The sequence below is a fragment of the Lipophrys pholis genome (assembly GCF_963383615.2).
Source record: "Lipophrys pholis genome assembly, chromosome: 1".
Taxonomy (NCBI): domain Eukaryota; kingdom Metazoa; phylum Chordata; class Actinopteri; order Blenniiformes; family Blenniidae; genus Lipophrys; species Lipophrys pholis.
The window spans coordinates 49,131,556-49,158,444 of record NC_137635.1 but is presented as its reverse complement, the minus strand read 5'-3'; the positions used below and the strand labels follow the sequence as shown (position 1 = coordinate 49,158,444).

The window sequence follows — 26,889 nt, the reverse complement described above, 5'->3', positions numbered from 1 at the left end:
CGTTTTAGAGTGGTGCTGGGGCTCTCGAGGTAAAAGCACACGAAGTTATGGTCCAATTTAACTCGCAGGCTAAATGGTGCTTCTTACGGCTCTGCGAGGAGGCATTAATATAAAGAAAGTAAAGCATGTGGGTGGGGAAGGATTGGCGTATTGTTGCTGGAGTCTGCAGCAAGACGTTTGAGGGTTTTTAAAGGTAAGTTTTCACTTTGCATTGTGCAGCAGCACAGCCACGTGAATTATCGTACATCACTTTAACTGCACCACAAAGGGCTTTTAGGTGTCGTCTGTGTTTCTGGAGCATTGTAAAGATAGCAGCTCTGAAATTCCCAGCAGAGGTTTCGGAACTGTAATATATTGCTGCTGCAGCCTTAGCAATAGACCCAGTGTCATTACCACTACTCAAAACAATGGACTGTAACAGAGATGTCAAGATATTGGAGAACTGCCCATGCTTTATACTCCCATTCTTTATCTTTTTTTACCTCCGAGCTGGGTGACTTTGGTACTTTCGGCTGGCGTTCATGATCTCATCCGCAGCTTCGCTGTTATCATTATGGTAATATCAATGTCCTCTTAAAGGAGACTTGCTGATGAGATCATTGTGACACGAGGGCACGCCCTCTGCAACTGATTAATATTCATGTTTTCTGTTGTTTTATCTCCCGAGTGATCATTTCTCTCTCTTTCTCTCTCTTTCGCTCTCTCCTCTCAGGGCAACGTGACCTTTTCTTGTGCTGAACCACTGTCTGTGGCCGTGACATTCACCGGCCCGCTGAGCTTCCTCCAGTTGCCAGGGACGACGGCATCCTCCTCCTCTTCCACCTCCTCCGGAGGCGTGTCCATCAGTTTCCAGTTCAGGACGTGGGACAAGGCGGGTCTTCTGCTCACCTTTGACCTCCCTCAGCAGGGGGGCGTGGTCTGGCTGTACCTGAGTCAGGCCCGACTTCGACTGCAGGTCCATAAAGCTGGGAGAGCACTGTTGGAGCTCAGTGCAGGTCAGTTCAAACCTTGAAAACATATTTCAAATACCCTCACTAACCAATACCAATCAAGTTTGAAAGTCTGAAAGAAAAACAAAAAAAAGGATGCAGGCCGATTGAAAAACAAAGGCTGTTACAACTCACAGACAGAGTGAACATATTTATTCAATTTATTTAAGGCAAGGCAACAAAACCCAACGAGACCCAGATCAAAATCAAAGCGAGAACAGAAAGCTACTGGTGGTATTAGCGGCCTCCATCTCTGTATTCGCTGTAATTTGGTTTGGGTTTGGTGACTTATCTCAACCTGTCACTTGTGTCGTTGGTCCACGATCACCTGAAGGCAAAAACTTACCAAACTCTGAACTCCGAAAAGCTTGATAAAATGTAGCGCTGGTAGCGCTCATGTGAATTCTGCAGTAGAACAAAACACAGAGCCTCGACAGCCGCCCGACTCCCACTTCTTGTTGGCATGTCAGAACTCACTGAAAACCGAGTTACAAAATTAATTGTGGTAGGTTGTTTACTGGTGTGATAGAATAATGGTGAATACACACACACACACACACACACACACACACACACACACACACACACACACACACACACACACACACACACACACACACACACACACACACACACACACACACACACACACTAATAATTTAATTGAAATAAAGGCTGTGTATGACATTTATAGAGATAGTTAGTGTTTGGTACATGTTGACTGTGAAAGACAGGCAACAGGAGGAAGCAGTCCAGATAGAGGCTGCCTTGTGGAGTCTCTGTAATTTGCTTATATTGCAGCAGTTATGAGTGCATCCAAATCACACAAGATTAGTAAGGCTTCAAAAAAGAATACGTCCTTTTCATCAAAAAGTAGAAGCATGGAACTGATATTATCTGGCACCTGTCACAGCTTGAATGTCAGTATAATCAAGCTATTGGAAAAGCACTGCACTACCAGGTGTGACTTTCGAAGATGCATTGATCAGGTGTCAAAACCCGGAGGGTGATCGTACGAGATAAACATCACTATTTAGAGAGGGGTTTTAGAAGCCTCAACTTTTTAAAAATGTTTTTTTTTTTAATAATTCTGCTTTGTACAGCGTCAAGAAGACATGATGCGATGCAATATTTCCATTATCGTCTGCTGACTTAAACTTACTGCCTGCCAAGCACTCGGTAGCACCCCCACTGTGACCACTCAGCGGCAGATGGCACAGTTAGATGACTGGGGTGTGCTCTCCAAGAAAGCTTTGCCAGTAAGAAAAACAGAAGAGATAATTAGATATTGATCTATTCCTTTAGCTGCTAACAGCACACAGATCCACACGGCTGGCACGGCCCGGGCTTCACTTGGTGCCGGTCAGTCACACGGAGGAGGTGGGAAGGGGGAAACTCGCCCGTTCTTGCTGGATGTTGCAAACAATCTATGAAATTGTTTGGGATAATGACTCAGTGTTAGGAATATGTGATTTAAAAGCTGCTGTAGAATGTGTGACAGGCTGTTTGGTGATTGAATATCTCATTTGGTCATTACCTTCATGAGTGTCCATGCTTGGCTCCAAATCTTGCCAACATCTGCTGCCGGTCTTAATGGCTCGGTGTGCAACCATAAGCGTGTAGAGAAATCTAATTTTCAGTTTTCTAAACATATTTTCTTGTCCAGGTGCTGTTCTGAATGACGGCCAGTGGCATTCGGTGGAGCTGAACTCCAGACGAGGCCGCCTGACCGTCACTGTGGACAAAGAAGAAGGAGGAAGCGTTCACGCCAGCCCGTCGTTTCCTGTCGCTGTAAAGAATCACCTCTTCTTTGGTGGTAAGATCCATAAAACCAGCTTGTGAACCATTAAAACAGGTTGTTGATTGCTAGTTTAAGACATACCAAGACATTACAATTATCTCCAACAATGCGTCCATTTGGTGTCTAATTTCACCTAATTTTCGCCTGTGCAGGCTGCCCGGCTAAAGACCACCATCAGGAGTGCAGAAACCCATTTCCTGCTTTCCAGGGCTGCATGCGCTTACTGAGTGTCGACAACCAGAACATGGATCTGATCAAGGTGCAGCAAAAGCGGCTGGGAAACTACAGCAACCTGCAGATTGACATGTGTGGAATCATCGACAGGTCGGTTTATTAGCCTCTCATGGCCTCTATTAGAGCACTCAGAGACATGATAAATAAAAACCAGCTGAAGTTGACTATATAGCACTTTGACCTACTCGTCTCCTTGCAGTTTCTGAATATGGTTCATCTACCAGGAGTGGGGTTTGTACCCACGAGGGCTTTTGCCCATTGGATCATAAGTCCAACGCCTTAACCACTCGGCCATCCTGGTGACTTGTATGAGCTGCCTAAATCTTTAAGAATTTGTTTTTTTGAGAAAGCTAAGAATAAGAGTTCAATTGGTCCATACCAGTTATCACGTCATTGTTTTTAAGTCAAAAAACACAAAGAAAAACATGCAAATTCGTTGTCAGAACATTGCCTTGTCACCAGGATGGCCGAGTGGTTAAGGCGTTGGACTCAAGATCCAATGGACATATGTCCTCGTGGGTTCAATCCCCACTCCTGGTAAAACCACCACATGAGCACCTAAAATACTGTATATGAAGGTGGGAGGGAAGCCACAGCTAAACTATTTAATAGAACAGAAGCAGCTGAACTTGACTGAAGACTGCAACTCAACATTCACCAAGCTGACTTCACCCATATGAGACTTTAAAGTTTAGTATTTGGAATTTTTGTTTCACAAAGTCAATTTGGACCAGGTCACACTGCCCACTTGCATCGGGATGACAGAATTATGCTGTTACTCTCAAGATGAAATAAACAGAAACACTTTTGGATTGGATTCCCACACTTTTAAATACAGAGCAGCTGTTCTCAAAAGAAACTAATTATTAAAGATTTAGGCAGCTCATGTGAGTCACCAGGATGGCCGAGTGGTTAAGGCGTTGGACTTAAGATCCAATGGGCAAAAGCCCTCGTGGGTTCAAACCCCACTCCTGGTAGTTTTTAAAGATGGGAATCCTACATAGTCAAACTCCAGTTGAAAGCCAAGCAGGACTTTTGTAAGCGAGACAATATCCTACCTGATGCCCACATACACCACTCTTTATGTTCTATACCTTGTTAATCTCAAAAAGTTATTTAGCAAAAAGCTCATCAACATTATGTTTTTAAACATTTCTGTTCAGGTTGTGTTCATATACTCTTGATTTTGACCTGAAGGAATTGGACTTTAGATCTAATGGATTCACTTCAACTTTATTTATATAGCACCAAATACAACACAGTCATCTCTTGATGCTTCTTACAGAGAGATACCCAACAGATAGACATGAGCAAGCACAAGTGATTGTAGAAAGGTAAAACTGGCTCTAACAGGAAGACCCCATCTTGAGAGTAACAGCATAACTCTGTCATCCTGATGCAAGTGGGCAGTGTGACCTGGTCAAAATTGACTTTGTGAAACAAAAATTCCAAACTCTAGGATTGCGGTATGTGGACGTTTTCCTTTAAAGTCTCAAATGGGTCATGACAGCTTGGTGAATATTGAGTTACATTCTTCAGTCAAGTTCAGCTGCTGGTATTCTATTAAATAGTTCAGGTGTGGCTTCACTCCCAACTTCATATACAGTATTTTAGGTCCTCATGTGGTGGTTTTACCAGGAGTGGGGATTGAACCCACGAGGACATTTGTCCATTGGATCTTGAGTCCAACGCCTTAACCACTCGGCCATCCTGGTGACTGTGCAATGTTCTGACAACGTCACGACTGACAGTATCAAACAAAAATGCAACAAACTGAAAATCAGAGAATTTGCATGTTTTTCTTTGTGTTTTTTGACTTAAAGACGATGACATTTGATCAATGGTATGGACCAATTGACCTCTTCTTCTGAGCTTTCTTTACTCAGAGAGTGATCCCACAAGGACTGTTGCACCAGGGTCTGTGTCCTTTCCCCCCATACCTAATCCTTTTCTCTCCTCTATCCCCTCACCCCAACCGGAATAGCAGAAAGTCGCCAACTCTGATCCTGATCCTGCAAAGGGGTCTTATTGAGATTATCAAGGTATAGAACATAAAGAGTGGTATATGTGGGCATCAGGTAGGATATTGTCTCACTTATAAAAGCCCTGCTGGGCTTTCGACTATGCAGGATTCCCATCTTTAAAATCTACCAGGAGTGGGGATTGAACCCACAAGGGCTTTTGCCCATTGGATCTTAAGTCCAATGCCTTAACCACTCGGCCATCCTGGTGCCATTATTTAAGGTTGAATGGAATCTTACCTAAGGTTCTGAGCTGGTACTCAACCACATGAACTAAATCCCACTTCTGCAAGGGTATGAGCTGCCTAAATCTTTAATAATTAGTTTCTTTTGAGAACAGCCACTCTGTATTTAAAAGTGTGGGAATCCAATCCAAAAGGGTTTCTGTTTATTTCATCTTGAGAGTAACAGCATAACTCTGTCATCCTGATGCAAGTGGGCAGGGTGACCTTGTCCAAATTGACTTTGTGAAACGAAAATTCCAAATATTAAACTCTAGGATTGAGGTATGTTGACATTTTCCTTTAAAGTCTCATATGGGTCAAGTCAGCTTGGTGAATATAGAGTTGCAGTCTTCAGTCAAGTTCAGCTGCTGGTGTTCTATTAAATAGTTCAGCTGTGGATTCACTTCCAACTTTATATACAATATTTTGGGTGCTCAGGTGGTTGTTTTACCAGGAGTGGGGATTGAACCCAGGAGGACATTTGTCCATTGGATCTTGAGTCCAACGCCTTAACCACTCGGCCATCCTGGTGACTGCGCAATGTTCTGACAACGTCACAACTGACAATATCAAGCAAAAATGCAACGAACTGCAAATCAGAGAATTTGCATGTTTTTCTTTGTGTTTTTTGACTTAAAAACGATGACATTTGATCAATGGTATGGACCAATTGACCTCTTCTTCTGAGCTTTCTTTACTCAGAGAGTGATCCCACAAGGACTGTTGCACCAGGGTCTGTGTCCTTTCCCCCCATACCTAATCCTTTTCTCTCCTCTATCCCCTCACCCCAACCGGAATAGCAGAAAGTCGCCAACTCTGATCCTGATCCTGCAAAGGGGTCTTATTGAGATTAACAAGGTATAGAACATAAAGAGTGGTGTATGTGGGCATCCGGTAGGATATTGTCTCACTTATGAAAGTCCTGCTGGGCTTTCGACTATGCAGGATTCCCATCTTTAAAATCTACCAGGAGTGGGGATTGAACCCACAAGGGCTTTTGCCCATTGGATCTTAAGTCCAACGCCTTAACCACTCAGCCATCCTGGTGCCATTCTTCAAGTTTGAATGGAATCTTACCTAAGGTTCTGAGCTGGTACTCAACCACATGAACTAAATCCCACTTCTGCAAGGGTATGAGCTGCCTAAATCTTTAATAATTAGTTTCTTTTGAGAACAACCGCTCTGTATTTAAAAGTGTTGGAATCAAATCCAAAAGGGTTTCTGTTTATTTCATCTTGACAGTAACAGCATAACTCTGTCATCCTGATGCAAGTGGGCAGGGTGACCTGGTCCAAATTGACTTTGTGAAACAATAGGATTGAGGTATGTTGACATTTTCCTTTAAAGTCTCATATGGGTCAAATCAGCTTGGTGAATGTTGAGTTGCAGTTTTCAGTCAAGTTCAGCTGCTTGGGTTTTATTAAATAGTTCATGTGGTGGTTTTACCAGGAGTGGGGATTGAACCCACGAGGACATTTGTCCATTGGATCTTGAGTCCAACGCCTTAACCACTCGGCCATCCTGGTGGGTCTTTCACATGAATGTGTCGCCTAAAAAATCTAATCCATAGTATATGAACACAACCTGAACAGAAACGTTTAAAAACATAATGTTGATGAGCTTTTTGCTAAATAACTTATTGAGATTAACAAGGTAATGAACATAAATAGTGGTGTATGTGGGCATCAGGTAGGATATTGTCTCGCTTATAAAAGTCCTGCTTGGCTTTCAACTGGATTTTGACTATGTAGGATTCCCATCTTTAAAAACTACCAGGAGTGGGGGTTGAACCCACGAGGGCTTTTGCCCATTGGATCTTAAGTCCAACGCCTTAACCACTCGGCCATCCTGGTGTGTAAACTTGATCCTTTTCTGTCTTCCTGAAGATGCATTTCATTTCAGTGAAATCATTATTTGTGATGGATTTGAGCCGTGTTGAGCTTTTAAGCACTATGAACTATAACCCGGGACTTGCAACAAGAAGAGACCATCAACCCCTGGGGACTGATAGGACATTTTGAATGCATCTCCTGAAACCACTACCCTGTCTTGCTTGCTATATCCCAACAAAAGTGTGTGTCAAACATAGAGCCCGTGCAAGTAGAGTCGTGGAGAAATTTCCATTATTATTCATTATGATCATAAGAACAGCTAGAGCTCTTATAAAAACTTATTTTTTCCTATTTGAAAATGAAAGTAAGGCAGCTAATGAAACAAAAGCCTTTTATGTATGTTCTGCGAGAACAAAAAACTGAAGTGATTTAACCGTGAGCAATAACAGTTATTTAAGAAGGAGCCTTTTTGGTTGTTTTGAAACATAATTTTTCTTTCATTTTCTTTGCCGGCACAGTAATTTATGTCTAAGGTGAGGTGGGATGCCATGTTTTAAGAGAGCGAGAGAGAGAGCGCACCACCCAGGAGACACACTCACAGTATCGCTCCACATTCGGAATAGATGACTATTGTTCTGTAGAGACCAGTGGTGTGAAATTGGCACAGTGGCCACTATTTTCCTGCTGATGTGTATTTCCTCTGTTGTTTACTAAACCCAGTGCATCAGACATGTTCAATCTGTTGCCATAAGCATGTGGATGGCAAAATAGAAATCGATTGTAAGATCAATTCAACACCCAAGCCACTAAGGACAACAAACATGCTCTAAAAGTCAAGCCTCAATGTGTGTATTGAGTTTTTGAAGTTTATTTAAAAGCACATTAAAACGGGGGATTGCTTAAGTCAAGTAGGACATCTGAGAATACCACCACAGCAATTCAACAACAATTCTAGAAAGAAGAAACATATAATAGACCCCTCTATTGGCATTTCGACTGGATTATAGAATTTTCCATTATTCGCCGCAGTAATAACTTTCTGGTCCTCTGTGTCATTTTCTTTTGCTGTCTGTCTTAGGGTTTGATTGGCACCTAGACGGGCAATTAGTTTAATGCATTGCTAAAAGAAAAACTAAATGCATGGAATTTGTGACAGAAAAGGAAAGGTAACATTAGATTCAATAAAAGTGGGCTGTGAGAGTATTTTGGACTTTACATTTATGACCACAGTGATCATTAAGCAGTCGTATAATGACTGAAATAGGGTGAGTGAAGAGGAAAGGCATTGTGGCGTGACAGAAAGAGCCACATGTATAAAGGTTTAAAAGCAGAGCTGAATGGCTCTGAAATTAAAAACTTGGCTTATTATTACATTTTAAACTGGCTTCAAAACAGCCATACAGGAGAATATGATGTCATGCGGAAAGCTGATCATTTAAAGTAATTGGGGTGGTGGCCAGCTCAGAGAAAAAGAAATGCAGAAAAAAAACAAAAAAAACATCCATTCTTCTTCTCTGCAGCTTAATCCAATAATAAGTCACAGGATGCTGGACACAATCCCAGTTTGGCGAAATGCAGGTTTTAATCAGTCCATCACAGGACAAACACAGAGCCACACACATATTCAATTTAGAGGAGATTCATTCACCTGAGACGCATATTTTCGGATTGTGGAAGCCACCATGTAAAAACACAAATCCATTTGTCTTCTCTATTGTGCTTTTCTCCCCATAGGCTCAACTGAGAGTCTATTATCTCACCAGCAAGATCACCTGTTAAACCTTAAATGCCCCTTTCACCTTCAGGAATGAAGTGAGATTATTAAGACATTGCACAAAGCTGCAAATGCATCAACTCAGTTTTGAACTTGTTCTTTCAGTTTTACCAGGAGTGGGGTTTGAACCCACGAGGGCTTAATGCCCATTGGATCTTAAGTCCAACGCCTTAACCACTCGGCCATCCTGGTGGGGCTTTGCTGCTTAATGTGTTGCCTGAAAAATAAAGTTCACACTTCACAAAGTTTGCATTAATAAGCTTAATGTAATGCAAATTTCATGTTCAGCCTTGATTGAGGGAAATATTCTACCGAAGCTGCTGTCAAGACTAGAAAAGATGCCAGCAAGTGTATTGACGATGAACACAAAGAGAAGAGCAGCAAGCTGAACGTGAGAAGATGCTGTAGAGGACTGCACAGCTGGAGGAGAAGCCAGCGTGGCTCTGCCTTCTCTAAAATCTCTTTTGAGATGCAAAATACTAATTGAATTCAAGATTAGACGAATGCAGTATCAACTAAAATGGATGTAGAAGCCTCCTGACTATCATCTTATGTAATTCTCAAATTGTATTATGGCAGAAAAAAGTATAAGCACGAGCTGTGTATTATAGTGACAGCACGGGCTGGGAGCTGAAACCTCAGGAGAGGAGAAACAAACAGAGGGGAGTGACGGAGTGAGAGCAGAACCAATCCTTTACTGTTCTGGTGTCACGCCAAATAGCAGCACAATTAATGAGACAATTACAACAATTATAAGCCCGCCTCTGGGGTGCTGGAGGACACACACATACACACACCCACACTCACACACACACACACATGCAGCATATACAGTTAATTGAATGTAAACACTGACGTACACGCAAATATTGAACTAACCGCATATCCTCGCCAGATAAGGGGAATCTGCTCGAGTGATTTTAATTAAATGGTGGCCTGTTTCAGCATTATTATTCAGCAGAATACAATTCCTCCGCACATCAGACCACTCACTGGAACAAACCTTCAAAAGCTAAACAAAAAAAATGATAATCTGTATTCCAGTAAAGACAGAAAATCCAGCACATGCTCTCCTGCTGTGATCTGGCTGATTGAATTTTGGACTCATGGGATATACTGTACCGTAAAGTCAGGTGGAAAATGGACTTGGCGCGTCTGCACGGTGCTTGTACTTCACACCGGGTTATTACTGCATATGTGCAGCTGTGTGTGTGTGTGTGTGTGTGTGTGTGTGTGTGTGTGTGTGTGTGTGTGTGTGTGTGTGTGTGTGTGTGTGTGTGTGTGTGTGTGTGTGTGTGTGTGTGTGTGTGTGTGTGTGTGTTGCAGAATTCTTGCCAGCAGCAAATAGCATTATTAGCCAGAGCAAACACTCCATTAACAGCACAAATGGAGTGCAAACCCACAGGAAACGCAACATCAGCTCCACACCATAGGTTACAGCGAGCCTGCTTACTTCAGCTGACCACATGCAAAGAAAATGAAATGGTATAGTGCACGTTAATAACTGTCTTTATTAGATGATTTCAGTGGCGTGTATTGTTTTTTTTTTATTTATTTTTATTATTATTGTTATTTCACCTTGCCGGTTCAAAGAGTGTCATAAAACGGCTTAATCTCTTCACCAGATTTTTATTGACTTTCAACCAAAGCCGCCGTCCGAGGGAAGATGGGAACGGGGTTATCCGAAAGGTTGGACACAAATTGGCCATATGGCTGACGAGCTGCTGGGAGGTGGCGTGCAGACGAACTCTGATTCAGTGTGTTAAAAAGTCTCTGCTCCCCAGGTGCCTCACGGCTAAAATCAGAGGAGAGATGTGTGTTTTTAGATGAGGCCGTTTCCAAGTCTGGAGGGGATGCAGCTGGTCACCCGTCTGTGGTTATCCGTCTGCAATGCAGCCTTTCTCCTGTACGAACTGTTGTCCTGATGCATGTGTGTGTGTGATGTTGTGCAGACACTGGGGCGGGGGGGGGCTCTTTTCTCGTTTACGCTCTCGCTTTGTGCTCAAGCTGACAAGTGAAAACCCTGAAAATCTCCAACCTCATCTGATAATGCGACACTGTCACAGGCCGACTGATTAACCCAGAATTTGTGTTTCCAACTGAACCCAGGCATGAAAAATAATCATCCACCCAGCTAAATGCTGACCGGCTTACTTTACATTAAAGCAGTATAGAGATAAATGAAGGTTTAAAAAAAACAAAAAAAAAACAGTGAAGCGGGCTGACAAGCTGCCGAGTTGGCGCTTTTATTCCAAGCAGGAGGTTTCAGATTCAGTGCAGTCGTTTATTTTTTTCTGTTGGGTTTGTTTGGAGCAAAACGCACAATCAAACACTAACACATGTGTCTGCAGTTAGAATTCATGACACATTCATTCATTTCCTAATATCGCCTGATAAACCCCATAAAGCACAGTGAAATTGTTATTGTAGGTGGTGTGTGTGTGTGTGTGTGTGTGTGTGTGTGTGTGTGTGTGTGTGTGTGTGTGTGTGTGTGTGTGTGTGTGTGTGTGTGTGTGTGTGTGTGTGTGTGTGTGTGTGTGTGTGTGTGTGTGTGTGTGTGTGTGTGTGTGTGTGTGTGTGTGTGTGTGTGTGTGTGTGTGTGTGTGTGCGTGCGTGTGAGAATCAGCCATTTGGAGCAAACCACATAAACAAAATACCGTTATCGAGATGCAAGAAGAAAAAGGGCTTCGAAAAGAAGCCAAGACAGGATCGATATAAAGACAGCTCCAAGCACATTGTTTGTAAGGAATACTATTTATCAAATCGCCTCGAACCACCAAGTCAGCAGAGGTGTACATAGAGCAAAGAACAAAAGGGCTGGACTACAACTTACAGACTGCGAAAGTGTTTTCTTATAATCTGTCTTTTGCTGAATGAAAACTTGACATCAAGAGAACAAGATGAAAACGCAACTCTTCAAAAAAATGCTCTGACTCCGTCTCCATGGAAACAGGGGAAAACGTAACTCTTTGAAAAAGCTCCAGCTTCGTGAAAACTGGGGAAAACGCCATTTTTTAAAAATGCTCCGATCCTGTCTCCATGAAAATAGGATGAAAAAGCAACTTCTTGAAAACGCTCCGACTCCGTGGAAACAGACTGAAAACGCAACTTTTCGAAAAAGCCCCGTCTCCATCTCCATGGAAATGGGGAAAAAAAAATCTAAAATCTAAATGAATGTCAGTGTACTCCCAATGTTAATGTTAATAGTATATCTTTGCCTGAATGCATATGTGTGCGATTTCATTACAAAAACAAACAGCAGTACCCCCTAGTGGCCTGGCATGCTAACTACATACTTTTCGGTGTTTCTGCCATTTCCATGTCGATGGACATTTTTTCTCCTAGTGTTACTGCATAAATGCAAAACTTTTCTGAAATTAAAATGCAAAAAAAAAAAACGGATTTATTTGAAATGTGTAAGTGAAACCTTAATAACTTAATAACAACACTACAGTACACTACAGTTGTACAACGCTCATCATAGATTCAGGATTACCAAGTTTCTCTCCAGTGAGGTTTATTGTGAAACTGATGCTGATCGCATGAGGCACAGAAGCTTGTTTATAAATGGGAGTATGTATCTCTCAATCATCAGATGACATGCACAGTGTGTTGAAATGCAAGTTTTATTATTCTTTTAACTGGGTAGTTTCTTCAGACGAGTGAAGAACTTTCTGACCGTTTTTGTTTATCCTCTTCATCATCCTCCCACGACATGCTGCCCCAACGCAAAATATGACCTCCTCCAAATATTAAAAAGAAAATATTTTCTTTTTTTTCCTTCTGACCCTCCCACACACGTTTGGCCATGGAGCGAATAGCACGCCTGAGTAAACATGTCCTCAAATGCTTTCCATCCACTTCATGAAACTGCTTCGTGCAACAGACTCATTTTGAAAAATGATTCCAAGCGTGCCCAATTTGTGAGTAAGGGTTTGAAACTTTTTTTGCCGTCATCAATATCCAGCATCTCGACTTGAAAAAAGAGGGAAAGTTCTTGTGAAATCATAAAAGCTCCTTCAGCTGCGGTTTCGAACAATTAAAACACGAGTTTTTGTCTCTTGATGGATGGACATAAAGGGTGCGTTCTGGCACCGACTGAAAGGCTTTTGGCTTTCAAACCTGGAGAACAGTTCAAAAAAGACTCAAAGCTGCTCAAACAAGTAAATTATTCTCTAAACTTGCTGTCGCAACTTTTATGAAAAGAATAAAGTTTTTTTTTGTCGCATTCAAAAGGAGAACTTTCACCCACACACCTGTTCACTCGTTCCTCCCCGTCTCTCTCCTCCAGGTGTTCTCCCAGTCGCTGTGAACACGGCGGGCGATGCAGCCAATCCTGGACCGTCTTCCACTGTAACTGCTCCGACGGCGGATACAGCGGAGCGACGTGCCACAGCTGTAAGTCCGACAGACGTCAGCACGCGCAAGAGCTCATCTTCAAAGATGAGACTTGGCCGAGGTCAAATGAGATGACTTGTAATCAGTATTGGGAGAATTTAAAAAAAAAAAAAGTACCAGAATCTCTTTCAAATTGATTTATGTTACCCCGTCAATCCGCCTTCTTCTCCACCGCGTTTTCAAACGGAGGGTCCTGTAACGCAAATATTTATAGGTGATTTTCAACCTCAGATTCATATTTTTATATGATATGATCGGAAACAATACAATACGATGGGAAATGATTTGATACAACACGATAGGAGGTTAAATAATAAATAAATTGATTTTCTGCAATGATCAGGCTGTTTGGTGGTTTGCTAACCTTTCTTATAACGTAGTGTTATAGTTTTTATTGAGTAACTTGGCGTGGTGGGGTAGTGGTTTGCTCTCTCATCTCACAGTGAGAAGACCACGGTTTGACTTTTCTTTTTTTTTAAATCTCCCTCTGCACAGAGCATGAATGGATTCTTTGATTTGCCATGTAATCAATATGAAGATTTAAATGCAAATGAAACCGCATATTTTAATCGATTTATCTATTCAGTTTGCATCGACACTGCTTTCACATCTAGTTTTGTGACGATGTGAATATAAATCTAAATAAATATGTGGAATTTAATTGGATTCCATTAACGGTTTGTCACAGGGTTACTAATTGACGGTTGTCCAGATTTCCCACATGTTTTAGACGTTACTCTTGTGAATTGATTTAATTTTATCGCTGATCAGTTGTGGCAGTGTGAAGTACAACCTTAAATACAGAGTACAAGCAGGCAATCGCGTTCATGTTTATCAGCGTGTGTTTCTTGCTCACTGATCAGCAGAGGAGTGTTTATCGCCGTAACCCTGCACCTCCTCAAGTGTGAACTCATGTGATCAGGAACTAAAATGAGAGGGACACCTTCAGGCTTGGAAAGCAGTGAGACACGTCTCTTCAGCCCGTTGAGTTGATCGCACAAAATGTGTCAAAAAGTTTTCATATCAAACTGATAATTCGGGAAGTAATTAACACATTTCATTCCAATGGAACCAACTGATAGATCGTGATGTATTTGCTGACCCATTTTGTTCAACACATGTAAAAACAAATACAGTGTTTCCATCTCCATCTTTCTGAAATGTAGTAATTAGTCCTTCTGCACATGCTCAGTCGCTGGACAATAACAACAATGTTTACCTCCAGAGTGTCATGACTCCCGGTCCATATTCTCATGGGACTTGGCTGTTTTATAGTTTAGTCACCCGGAATAACAATCCAACTTACGAATGTCTGTGTACTGCCATTGTTAATGTTCATAACATATTGTTCTCTGCGTGCATGTGTGTGTGGTTTCATTACAAAAACTAGCATCACCGCCCACTAGTGGCCCAACGTGAAAACTACATTGTCTTCGGCATTTCTGCCGTGTCTGTATAAACAGACATCATTTTCAAAACCCTGCCGTGTGAACTTTTCTGAAATGGTCACATTGGTCACGTCGCATCACAAAAACTATGCGTTTTCACTTGAAACGTTTCCCTCCCCTGACTTACAGTATGAAATAACTGAACCAGTGCATACTCTGACAAACGAATGAAGATGACAGCCTGGAGACTATTATTAACATGCTGTGCAGTTGGTGTTACCTCCATCTGTCCCTCCATCATCCACGGGAGGATTTAAAGCTGTGAAAGGTTTCAAGCTGGCAACTTCCACTTAAAACACCCAGAAAACCTGCAATTCTGCAGGTGTCACTTAGCTCAGTCACTTAGCCCCCCCCCCCCCCCCCCCCCCCCACACACACACACACACACACCCCAACACACATCCTGCAAATGAGTTATGGCAGAGCAAAGAAAGGTTTTCTTTTGGCATCTTGAGAACATTTTTCGAGAGAATTGCTTCCATTTGAGGGATACTATTGTACTTGTCATCTTCAGGGGAGTCAAATAACAAAGTATCTCTACTTGGTATTGTACTCAAGTAGTTGTTGTTTTTTTCAGGGATCTGTGCGTTTTATGGTGATTTTTTACTGATTTGTCCAAAGACAGCTGTACTTTCACTTACTTTTTTCGACTCTCTTAACACCTAATCAGACCAGAGCTGCAGCAGCTGAAACATCTAAAAGTAAACAAGTTTCATCAGTAGTGATTTTCATACAAAGGTGTATGTTTAAAAAAAAAAAAAAAAAAAAAAAAGAAAAAAGTCTGTGCCCAGGTGTACATTTCAGAGCTGATACTTTCTTATTTTTACTTCCATAAAAAAAAGTTGACTTTCTGTTGTTTTATTTTTCTATTTAAATGATAAAAGTGAGTTCTTTTTATTCCACCTCTGGTTCTCCATGTTTCAGCGTGTGAGTGATATCAGAGGGGTTAGTGAGACTAAAGTGCCAATTACAGACCGAATACGACTTTGCAGATAAGTTGAGCTCATACATGAAAATGATTGCTTTTGAGCTCATTCTTTCAAGTCCGATCCTTAAGCAAGAAAAAGTCCTTTTTTCTCTTCTTCACTACACATGAGAGCGAGTGATGAATGAAAAGCCTTTTTCTCTGTTGTGGGGAAGAGATAAATAGTTGTGGGAACTTTTAGATATGGATTCGACTTGAAGTGCCCGAGAGCAGAAGACTTATGAAATTCAAGCGGCGGAAGCAGGGCTGATAAAGTTTTATTTATTGAGGCTGTACATTCCCATCAGTCATCACTATCGCTGTGCGTTGAGTTCCACTTTATGAGAATATACAGTGCATAAAGCCTCAGACGAAGATCATGACACCCCGATCCAGCGGTTGATCCTCCTCCCGGCTCCCGCGTGCCGGCTTGTTGACTCTCTGGATCTCGTTATCCCCCCCCCCCCCCCCCCCCCCAGCGGTGTACGAGCAGTCCTGCGAGGCGTACAAACACAACGGCAACTCGTCGGGACACTTCTACATCGACGTGGACGGCAGCGGACCAATCCGACCGCAGCTGGTGTACTGCAACATGACAGGTGACACTCACACACACACACATGCACACGCATACACATATATTTGCTGTGTTGAAACATTAATGGTAGAAACCAACCAAAGAATTACAGGAACTTGACTGACCATTAACAACTAAACCACGCTGCTTTTAAATGAAATATATTTTCTTTTGTCTGGACAGTCACATTACTAGTTTTTTATGTGGCCCACACAGGCAGGTAGTACATCCCACCTTGTGCAAGTTATAATACTATTAGAAATAAACACAGAAACAAATAGAAACTCTTCATGTGGCAGTCAGATGCTTTCACTAGCAAATTCCTGGTAATTCTTTATATATAGTCTGTAACTGTTGCAACAGTTTCACTTGCAGTTTTGCACAAAAACTTGTTTTATAGTTTCATTTTGTCATTATTACTCTCAACTAGGCCCAAAATAAACTCTGTTGAAAAATATATTCAGTATAATATAGAATGATACAGAATAATTTATAGTTTCACACATAACTTATATTTTTTGTCATAGTTTCTTCTTATAAATTGAGAAAAGAAAAACGGCTGGGAAAAGGCCCTGAACTGACATTTTTTTCCCCCTGAACTGTGACACTATATTGAAATATAAATAAAGAATATGTGCATTTTTGATACTAAACATTTAATTTGACTCTTATTTGAAACTCTTCCTCATCTTGGTCTTTCTAAGTTTAATTTAGTGCTTTAATGTTTTTTAATGCCTTTTTTATTGAAATTATTTAGTTAATACTAGTGCTGTCAATCGATTAAACGTTTTTTTCGAATTAATTGCACAATTTTCTGTAATTAATTGCGATTAATCGCATTGTTTGTCTACTGAAGACTGAAGCTTGTAATTGATATTTATTCAGGGAAAACCACGTAATTAATGGCGACTCAACACACAGAAACACACAAAGACTATTTTTATAACGTCCTTTAAGCTTGTGTGTGAAGCTCATAAAAGTAATGCAAATGCAAAGACTGTTGAACATTTTGCTTCTCTTGCAACAAATTGCCTGAAAACAGGGTTTGAAAATATCCAGAGGATATTCCTCAGGAATAATGTTTTTTTTTTCTGTCTATCTATCAGAAGAGAAGACGTGGATGGTGATCCAGCACAACAACACAGAGCTGACCAAAGTGCGACCATCTCCCGGCGTTCCTCACCTGCTCCTCCACTTTGGTTACTCATCTAAAGAGGAGCAGCTTCACACCGCCATAAGCCAATCAGAGCACTGCGAGCAGGAGCTTTCCTACCACTGCAGGAAGTCCCGCCTCCTCAACACTCCAGGTGAAGTCCAGCGTTACGGTTTGTTTCAGTCCCCAAAAACTAAAAGTAAAAAAAAAAAATTATTAATAATAATAATAATAATAATAATAATAATAATAATAATGGTAAGATGGAAAGATGACCTTTGTTTGATTTACATCCATTGGGGGGAAAAACTAACAGATTTTTAGCTTTGCTTCTACTAAAAATTTATATTTCTGTTGGTGATTTACTCAATTAATTTTCCTTACTGTATCATCTCTCTCTCCCACACACACACACACACACACACACACACACACACACACACACACACACACACATTTGATGATCACTCTCTCTCACTCTCTCTCTCGCTCTCTCTCTCTCTCTCTCTCTCTCTCTCTCTCTCTCTCTCTCTCTCTCTCTCTCTCTCTCGCTCTCTCTCTTTGTTAATTTCAAGCAAAACTCAATCATGTTTTGAGGATTTTCTTCCTCTGAACCAGACTAATGGATTGTGTACAATTCGTTTGGAACTGTTTCCCTCCAACTCCTTTATCTTTGTTTTTCATTTAAATGCGTTTTTTTTTTCTTTTCATTAACGGATCCAAATACTGTTAATTACAACAAGTCAAACCATGAAAAAAGCTTTTATATTCACAACTGAACAGTCTTGTCATAGTATTATTATTATTATTGAGTCTTTTCAGCCATTATCAGAAGTAGTTTTTAACATATAAACATTCTCCTAGTAATAATGTTAAATACAGGCTGATGTTTGGGTAAATTGCAGGAAAGCAAAGCATTGACTGTTTGAGTAAATCATGAGAAAAATAGACAATGGGAGGATTATATCTTCTTAGCATTTAGTCTTGGGAATAAATTGTGTAACTCTGTAGCTTGTAAGAAAAACAGCAGCGTCCCTGCAGAGATGATAATGACTACAGTAGTATTTATATGAATTGTTTTGTTCTGTGATTGAAAAGTTTCAGTTCAATAGAAAAAAAAAATTATTAGACTTTGTTTGTTTGATGGAAACAAGTAGTTCACAAGGGTCTCGTCTTAATGATGCTCACAGCTTGCAAAATACATTTTTTACAAAGTCTGCAGTGTAGTTACATTTATTCTAACATTCTTGACAGTTTTTTTTCCAAGTGAAGTGAAGCCATCCATCTTCTGGAGTCTCGGGGAGTTTGATCCGATCCGAGCTGACAGGCTTTGACATCATGACACCATTGACAGACAGAGAGTCACGCATGCAGATCCACAGGCACTTTTAGAGTCACCAGTTAACCTCAAACCACAGAGAGAACATGCAAACTCTCCTCAGAGAGGACAGAGTGTTAACTAGAAACTCTCAAAAACGTTGCTCTCTAATATCTCTAGATTGTGTGTCCATATGATAAAACCGTTTCGATCAGGGATGATAAAAGATAGGACCAATGGGCCAAAACCACCAAGGAAATTGTAAAAATGTCACAATATTTTATCTTTTTTACACAAATTTCTGTATAGAAGTGGACAGAACACAATACTGAGACCCTAAGACCTCGTTTACACCTGGCATTTATTTGCATTTCAGGTGATCCGATCACAAGTGGTGAGCTCTACAGGCACCAAAGCGCTTTCACTCAAACCACTTCCCGAGGTGGTCAGGGACACATCCGACCACGTAGGCTTTGTTGTGTGAAGCGCCGTGTTTTTGTTAAAGAAAATGCGCCAGTCTGAGTTATACACTCTTTCCAACTTTCCAACAACAAGTTTTAGGTAGTGATAGTTTATTTTTTGCAAAATAATAGACATTTTCATCACGTATACTCTGCGTCACAACAAAGAAAAACTTTTAGGGTTTAATTTAAAGGTTATTATGGCAGGATTTCCCCAGCCCACGCAAGGTGAACTTGGGTCTGTGTAGTCTGTGGCCCCTGAACTAAAATGTGTTTGACTCCCCTGGTGTGTTTCAGACGGCTCCCCATTCAGCTGGTGGCTCGGTGGTCCGGGTCCTGGACGTGTCCAGACTTACTGGGGCGGCGCTCAGCCCGGCAGCCAGCAGTGTGCCTGCGGCCTGCAGGGCGACTGCGTGGATCCAGAACATTACTGCAACTGCGACGCCGACCGCACAGAGTGGTACTGACTCTAATAAATAGATGCACATAATATTTATTTTTACTCACAAAGTCATGACATGACTCAAACTTGATTGTGAAACTTTCCGAAATCAGCCATCAGATGTGAGCAAACTATCAGTTCTTCCTCCAGAGAAATGAGAAATGACTAACAGTATTGAATAGATTATTTTTCGGAAACTCCAGAGACAGTTTCAGCAGCACAACCTCACGGATTGCAGAAAAGAAATAAACTCTGAAGGGGCTGAAATGTTGTAGCAGAAAAGATCTGACAGGTTGAAGACAGCCAACAAGATGATTGGTTTAAAAACATGTCAAAATCAAACTGACTGTAGTAAACAGCGAGATCACTCAGACTGAGTAAACACGCTGGAAATATACACATATTTCTCTCTTGACCTCCCATTCCTGGATACTGAAACATGTCTGACAAACCCTGCCTGTAACTTTGGCCGTTCAACAAACGCCGAATCAAATGGGATAAATTGAGCAGAGGAAAGGAGAAATGAACAGTTGTGTGCATGCCTCGCTCGCTTCCATCATTTCCCAGTGCAAACTGTTTGTGCAAAGCCAACTCTATTTTTACAGAGCGGCGCTTCTACCGCTCCTCCTCAATATTTCATCAGACTCACGGAGTGCTGTATAAGCGCCTTGCAAATGTATTTTTATGCCCAACTTTCCTCAGCAAGGAGGATAACAGGCAGATAATCTGAAGTGCATAGAACTGAATGTGGGCGTGAACGGACAGGCGCTGTGTTGTTTTGGGAGTAGCTGCTCAGAAAAAAAAACGGATTTGACTGGCAGGATGGTGATATTCTGGTTTTAGAATAAATAAATGCACCGGCTCATGGTTATATTGGGATCATCTCGTAATAATCACATCGGAGTGAAAACTTATAGCAAAAGTGCTTAATTTGAAGTTTTTGTCTTTTTTCCTTCAGGACTGAAGACTCTGGCCTGCTGACCCATAAGGAGAGTCTCCCGGTCAGGGCTTTGGTGTTGGGTGACGTCAAAAGGCCCGGGTCCGAAGCCGCCTACCGGGTGGGACCACTCCGTTGTCATGGAGACAGTAAGTTCTATATTATTATTATTATTATTGTTGTTGTTGTTGTTGTTGTTGTTGTTGTTATTATTATTGTTCTTATATCAACATGGACTTGTCATTGTGTTTCGTAGAGAACTTCTGGAACGCTGCGTTTTTCGATAAGGAGACGTCCTACCTTCACTTTCCCACCTTCCACGGAGAGCTGAGCGCAGATATCTCCTTCTTGTTTAAAACCACGGCTCCCTCTGGAGTGTTTCTGGAAAACCTGGGCATCAGAGACTTTATCCGGATCGAACTGAGCTGTGAGTATAATCCATATTCAATGCTGTTAAAACCTTTGAAAGTTACCCAGATTCGGTTGACGAAGAAAACCTGCCTCTCTTGTGTAAATAATACACCTTTCACTTGATTCATTTCAAAACAAGGAGGCATTATATCGCTCGTGCAAAAAAAAACCCCAAAGCTAAACACATGAAACTAAATGCACTTATAATGTCATATATGATAATGAATGTATAAATACAAGTGAATGTGCGGTGGTTTGCAAAATCTTAAGGTTTTGTTGAATTCCTCAGGAGAGGAAATGACCTTGGCTGTGTTTCAGAAGCCTCTATGTCCTTGAAAGAACCCAAAGAATCAGAATAAAATCTAACTCCGCAGACGAAAAAAGGCAGAAAATGCACATTTGAGCAAATAAATGGCAAACAGAGCCGAGGTCACAAACTTGAGTCCAGAGTTGTCAATGATTGTTTAGTTTGTAATCGCAGCTCAAAAACGAGCTGGTTCAGAGAAAAAAAGGCAGGGAAGGCAGGGACAGCTTACTTTATTCAAAACATCACAGCCAAATAAATAACAGGTGTAATATTTCAGCTTTCAAATGATTGAAGTCGTGAGTAGCTCATGCAACATATTGCTTCGGGGAATCAAGCCTGTGTAAATGTGTAATATTTTAGTTCAACGCAAATCAAATATATAGCACCACATTATCACCACGTTATCCAACACGGCCAAGTCAGTTTAGTTCTGCTGTGCAAGTTTGGACCACTCGGTGGTGCACTGAGTCACTCAAATTGATTACGCAACTATGGACCATGCATTCGTCTGTTAAGACTACGTGATTAGCAGCAGATATATAATTTACCTGTTGGGTCACATCTGGACTATTGGAAGTACAAACCAATGATCGTCATGTACAGACATAATTTAAAATGTACATCATGTCTCTTTAAATTGAACTCAAAAGCTGTAACTCTCTGCCGTCTATTTACCCGTGTTATTGATATACTCTGAATTTTATTCAGCTTCAGGCCATGTTTTTTTTTTTTTTCCCAGATCAATTTTCTGCCCACAGACTGCAGTCCAATCTATTTCACAGTCAAACACCTCCACCATTAATGCACGCTGACCCACAGCACAAAACAAAAAAACAGATTAAACCCATAAAAAGGAACTCCTGATTACTAAAGGCCTTTTTTCTCCTCCCCCCCTTACCCTTGTTTTTAATTTTACAGTTGTTTTATGAACTCCCGGGGGCCTTTTCACCGCGACCTTTCATCAATCTCCCTCTCTTGTGGAATACACACATTTATGGGCACCACAGTGGGTCATTGAGATTATGACTGTAATAACCAACAGGGTGTTATTTACTTTATGAGCGCCATCGAATTGTGGCTGGGTGTTAGATGTATGTTTACAGCATGCCATAGATTATGTCATTTAAATTACGGCAGTATTACCCAACAAGGTGTCCTTGTGCTGGTAGGGTTTTGACAGCATCACATCATTGCATTGAAACACACATTGATGGGGCTGCGGTGTTGTGGTCCCGTATCGAATCCTTTTCGAAGCTCTTTAACCTCAATTTACCTCTTTCTCTGATTCAAATCTTTTGGGTGTGCTGGATTTTAAAGGAAGTTGTTTTATGTATAGTATGCAAGGGTGACACACACCGACTCTAATCCAGGAGCAGTATAACCAGCAGCGTCGCTCCTCTGGGAAATCATTGTCACCAGCTCTGAATACTGCCGCTCTGTTTCCGTCTGCCTCACATCGCTCTGTAACACTGTGGCTGGGACCCGAGAACAAATTCTAAATGAAGTTAACGCAGGACGCCGGGATATTGTTTCATCTCGTTCTGCGCTCCCGCGCCCATACGTCGTCATTTTCAAGCAGCGGATACATGAGGGATGGCGACCCGCTTTGTCTGCACGCTCTTAAATTTTTTCCCGCTGACAGGGAGAACAAAGAGAGCGTCGCCGGCAGCCCCGAGGAAGTAAATACAGACGTTGGGCATTGAGTAGCTGTCTGTGGTGCTGAAGAAGGGCTGCGTCAGCACGGCGGTGGCGCTGGCACCGGTCCTAAGTCATGACGCCGGAGCAGGGGGGGGGAACTCCACTGACAGGAGCAGGGGGAAATATTCAGATCGTCTTTCTCTATTCGGCAAAACATTTCATTCAAAGCAGAAACCCTGGGACATGCATTTGTTGGATGTGTGTGTAGTTTCATGACGAAACAAACAGCGCCAACTCATGGCCTGCCATGCTCACTACATTGTTTCCAGCAGTTCTGCTGTGTATGTAAACAGACGTCTATATATACACATATATCTAATTAAACTTGTCTGAAAAAGGGGTTGGAAGGAGTAAAATTTCTTTAATAGATGTCAACCATGCACCCTGTGTTTTCAGTCTGCAGCAACACAAAATCCTATCAAAACTACTTCTGCACAAGAACTTTACCAATTGAACAGTACATACTAAGATCAATGTGCAGTAGATGCACCTGTCGCTGCTCTCAGCCTGACTTCTGCATGTTATTCTCCCTGATCTTTTCCTGCAAAGACACTAAAGCTGCATCACTTTGGGAGCAAACAAACAATCCAGCCAAACACTTTAATTGGCTCGAGGTTTGTTTCAACACTCCAGTACATTAACATTGTTTTTTATGAGCAGGTCCTGTGCAGTCATGGCTTCATCTTTAGGCTCATTGTCTTTCCGGAGGACAATTCTTTCCAAGTCACAGGTTGCAGACTGCATCACTTCTTCCTTCAGGAGGTGTTTTTCCCTCTTCTCGAAACACTCACCTCGAGTTATTTATTAGTGCCAGACGAGCAGTCAGGTACTCTGATACGCAACTATCAAACAATACAAAAGCAAATAGCACTTCGGAATAGAGTGGAGTCACGATATATTAGTGCTAATATCTATTTAAGCCTGTTTCGAGAATCGCTGCCTTCCTGATTTGTCTCAATGGCGACTCGTGTCTTTTCATGCTGCTCAAAGAAGAGCACGGTGGTCCTGACAGAAACATGATCCCATTTTACTCTGCCTGTTTGTTGTTTTGTGAGAGCAGCTCAGTCAGAATCTTTGCTGGCTTTCAGTGTTTGTTGTCCTGCAGCGAGAGAGTAATTAAAATTGCTTCCAGCGAAGCCGTTCCCACACACTCGTGTCAAACCTGCCTGCTTGTTAAGGAGCGCCTGTCTCCGTCTGCCTTTGGAACCGACGAAGAAGGGGAGAGGAGGGGACGGGGGAGCGGAGGGTCTGTGTGGAAACATCAGGTTTCAAACATGGCGTGATGAGTGAGGACTGAGTCCAGCTGCGCTTGGCAGGAAACACCTGTCTCCTCAATCCAAATCACCAGGAGAGCATTCAGCTGAGATGTCTCACTCTCTGTAATTGAGACGCAGCAAATGTGCAGTTTGCATGAATTAAATGTCGAGTGTTTGACTTTCTGTTCCCAACTGAAGCGACAACGTGAGCGATTATTCTGTCCAACTTAAACTTCAATTAATTATCATTTGTGTTTTTGTTGGCATTTCATTTGTCTCTGCAAAAGCTTTGGCAGTGATTATTACAAATATCAAGAATTGATCAAACTAACAGACAAGCCGTGGCATTACCATTAAAGTGCTAACTTCCAACTTTGTTTTAGTTTTAAGAGAAAATAATTTTTTTTTACAAAAACAGAAAAAACATTTAAATTAATGATATTTGCAGAATACATCACTTTTCTGTTTTAAAGAAAAGTTTCTTCAGGACACAAATCCTATGTGGTGATGAGGAGACAGGTTTGTGAAAGTTTGATGTTTTGAGAGATTTTTTTACTATAGGTTTCGAAATATATTAACTTGATCAGGTTTACACTTCCCAACTGATTTATACTATATTTTCATTACATTTACATATGTTCCTCAAACTGAACTTCAGAAAGTAGGTCTTGAAATGCTCTTTAACAAAATCCTAGTGTTTAACATCTCAAAATATTTCAATGAGTGAGCCCTGAGTGTATTTTGTCTTTAATATTCATGTTTTTTCTGAGCTTCTTAACAGCTGATGGTAACAGTTGTCCACAGTGAAGTTGAATAAGGTGATAAGTTTAAGAGGAATAATTTACATGAATAGGATTTGAATCCCAAAACATTCTGTTTAAAAGGTAAAAGTCTGACTTTAAACTTTGCTACAAAGATAGACAGTTTTTCTAAATCTCCACTGTGGCTGGAGTTTTCACAAATGATCGTTTGTGGCAACTCGTAGCTGCGTTTATGTATAAATGTAAGGCCCGGATGTAGAGAAATATCCCAGTTTTTGTAAATACGCGGGTACGTGTAAACATGGCCTCAGGAACACAGATTGAAAGACGAGAAAGCTACTCACACAGAAACACATGCAAACCAAACACCAGAACACACAGAGGACACCACCAGGTGAAGACAATCAGGTGCAGGTGAAACACATCAGGGCAGCAATCAAGTCAAGGAGCCGGAGGCCACGTTTACATGTACCCAGGTATTTACAAAAACGGTTATTTCCCCTGCAACATTTACAAAAAAAATCTTCATTGACACGGATCTGCATATACATCTAGTTCAGAGCTACTATGAGCATGCCAAACCTGTAGGGGGCAGTGTTGCAAGAAGCATGAAGCAATGATAGCCAATCAGGATCCTTGAAAAAAACAAACAATGTCACTAATTGTGATGTAAATATCCGAAAGAGTTTTACCAGATCTGCACTGTGGCCGGAATTTTCAGGAATCATACTATGTGGTGACTCGTAGCTGGCTTTATGTGTAAATATCACCGTTTTTTAAATACCTAGGTAAGTGTAAAAGTGGCCAGCGTCAGAATTAAATTATAACATGAGATTAGTCAGATTAAAGGTAAAGTTGAAAAACCAAAAACCCCCAAAACGGTTCTTTTGGGCATAAATGTTGCAGAACTCTATCAATCCCTCCTCCTCTCTATGTCCTCCATTCAGCCTCCACGCAGGTCGTCTTCTCCTTCGACGTCGGTAACGGCCCGCTGGAGGTCCGGGTGGAGTCGAGCGTCCCGCTGAATGACAACCGGTGGCATCGGGTCCGAGCCGAGCGGAACGTGAAGGAGGCGACGCTCCGCCTGGACGACCTCCCCGTGGCCACGCAGGAGGCTCCGGCTGACGGCTACTTCCACCTGCAGCTCAACAGCCAGCTCTTCATCGGTGAGGAGCAGGCGTATGGAGAAATTATCCACAGTTTGAAGACTTTGTTAATCATCAAGACGCCTATGATTGTGATCTGTAGGACTTCTACTACTGAGAAGGTGCAATTAACATGTCTGATGTCCGCCCACATACTTGAAAAAGACGTTACTGTACCAAAGTGCTATTAATTGAGCTCTTCCAGTAGAGGTCATGGTTTCTTACCGCTGAGCAGTAATCACATCCAGCAAATAAGCACACATCAGGGAGCTGTGGTGTTATGTGCCTTAATCTGTAAATTAATCTCACCCTTTAAAAAATTAATTAAAGGGGGGGAGGAGGTTGACGTAAATTAACTGTTGGGACTCGGTGAACCTTTTAACCACCGACGTGATCGATACTGCAGCCCTGTTTATCACAACACCGTCGTTTCACTTCTCCAATCTGAATTCTTTCTTTGACCTCTGTGTCGGTTTTGCAGATCTGCAGGGGGAAAAGAAATAATGAAAATCCATCATTTATTATCAGGCTGTATCATTCTGTAAATATTATGCGTGTCACTTCATATCGGTAAATACACAGTGGAAGGAAAACAAACCGCCGAACACTGATGGGATTGGATGAAGGCGGTGGTGGCGGCGGCAGGGAAATTGAGGTGCATATTGATTTGCTCAGTGTGTTTAGCCGATAATCCACTCTGAATAGCCGGCAGGTCGCCACCATCCTACTAAAACTGCA

General features: G+C 41.6%; 1 protein-coding gene across 1 annotated transcript in view; it reads left to right on the top strand.

Moving 5' to 3' along the window:
* Positions 1-26,889, top strand: part of cntnap3 (contactin associated protein family member 3) — a 121,479-nt gene that overhangs the window by 71,848 nt on the left and 22,742 nt on the right. Inside the window, exons 8-17 of the mRNA XM_080476776.1 lie at positions 713-995; positions 2,656-2,805; positions 2,943-3,114; positions 13,167-13,273; positions 16,165-16,284; positions 17,369-17,569; positions 19,492-19,654; positions 20,595-20,722; positions 20,830-21,000; positions 25,954-26,172. Of these exons, the coding sequence (XP_080332902.1) occupies positions 713-995; positions 2,656-2,805; positions 2,943-3,114; positions 13,167-13,273; positions 16,165-16,284; positions 17,369-17,569; positions 19,492-19,654; positions 20,595-20,722; positions 20,830-21,000; positions 25,954-26,172 (1,714 nt within the window). The remainder of the gene's footprint in view (positions 1-712; positions 996-2,655; positions 2,806-2,942; positions 3,115-13,166; positions 13,274-16,164; positions 16,285-17,368; positions 17,570-19,491; positions 19,655-20,594; positions 20,723-20,829; positions 21,001-25,953; positions 26,173-26,889) is intronic.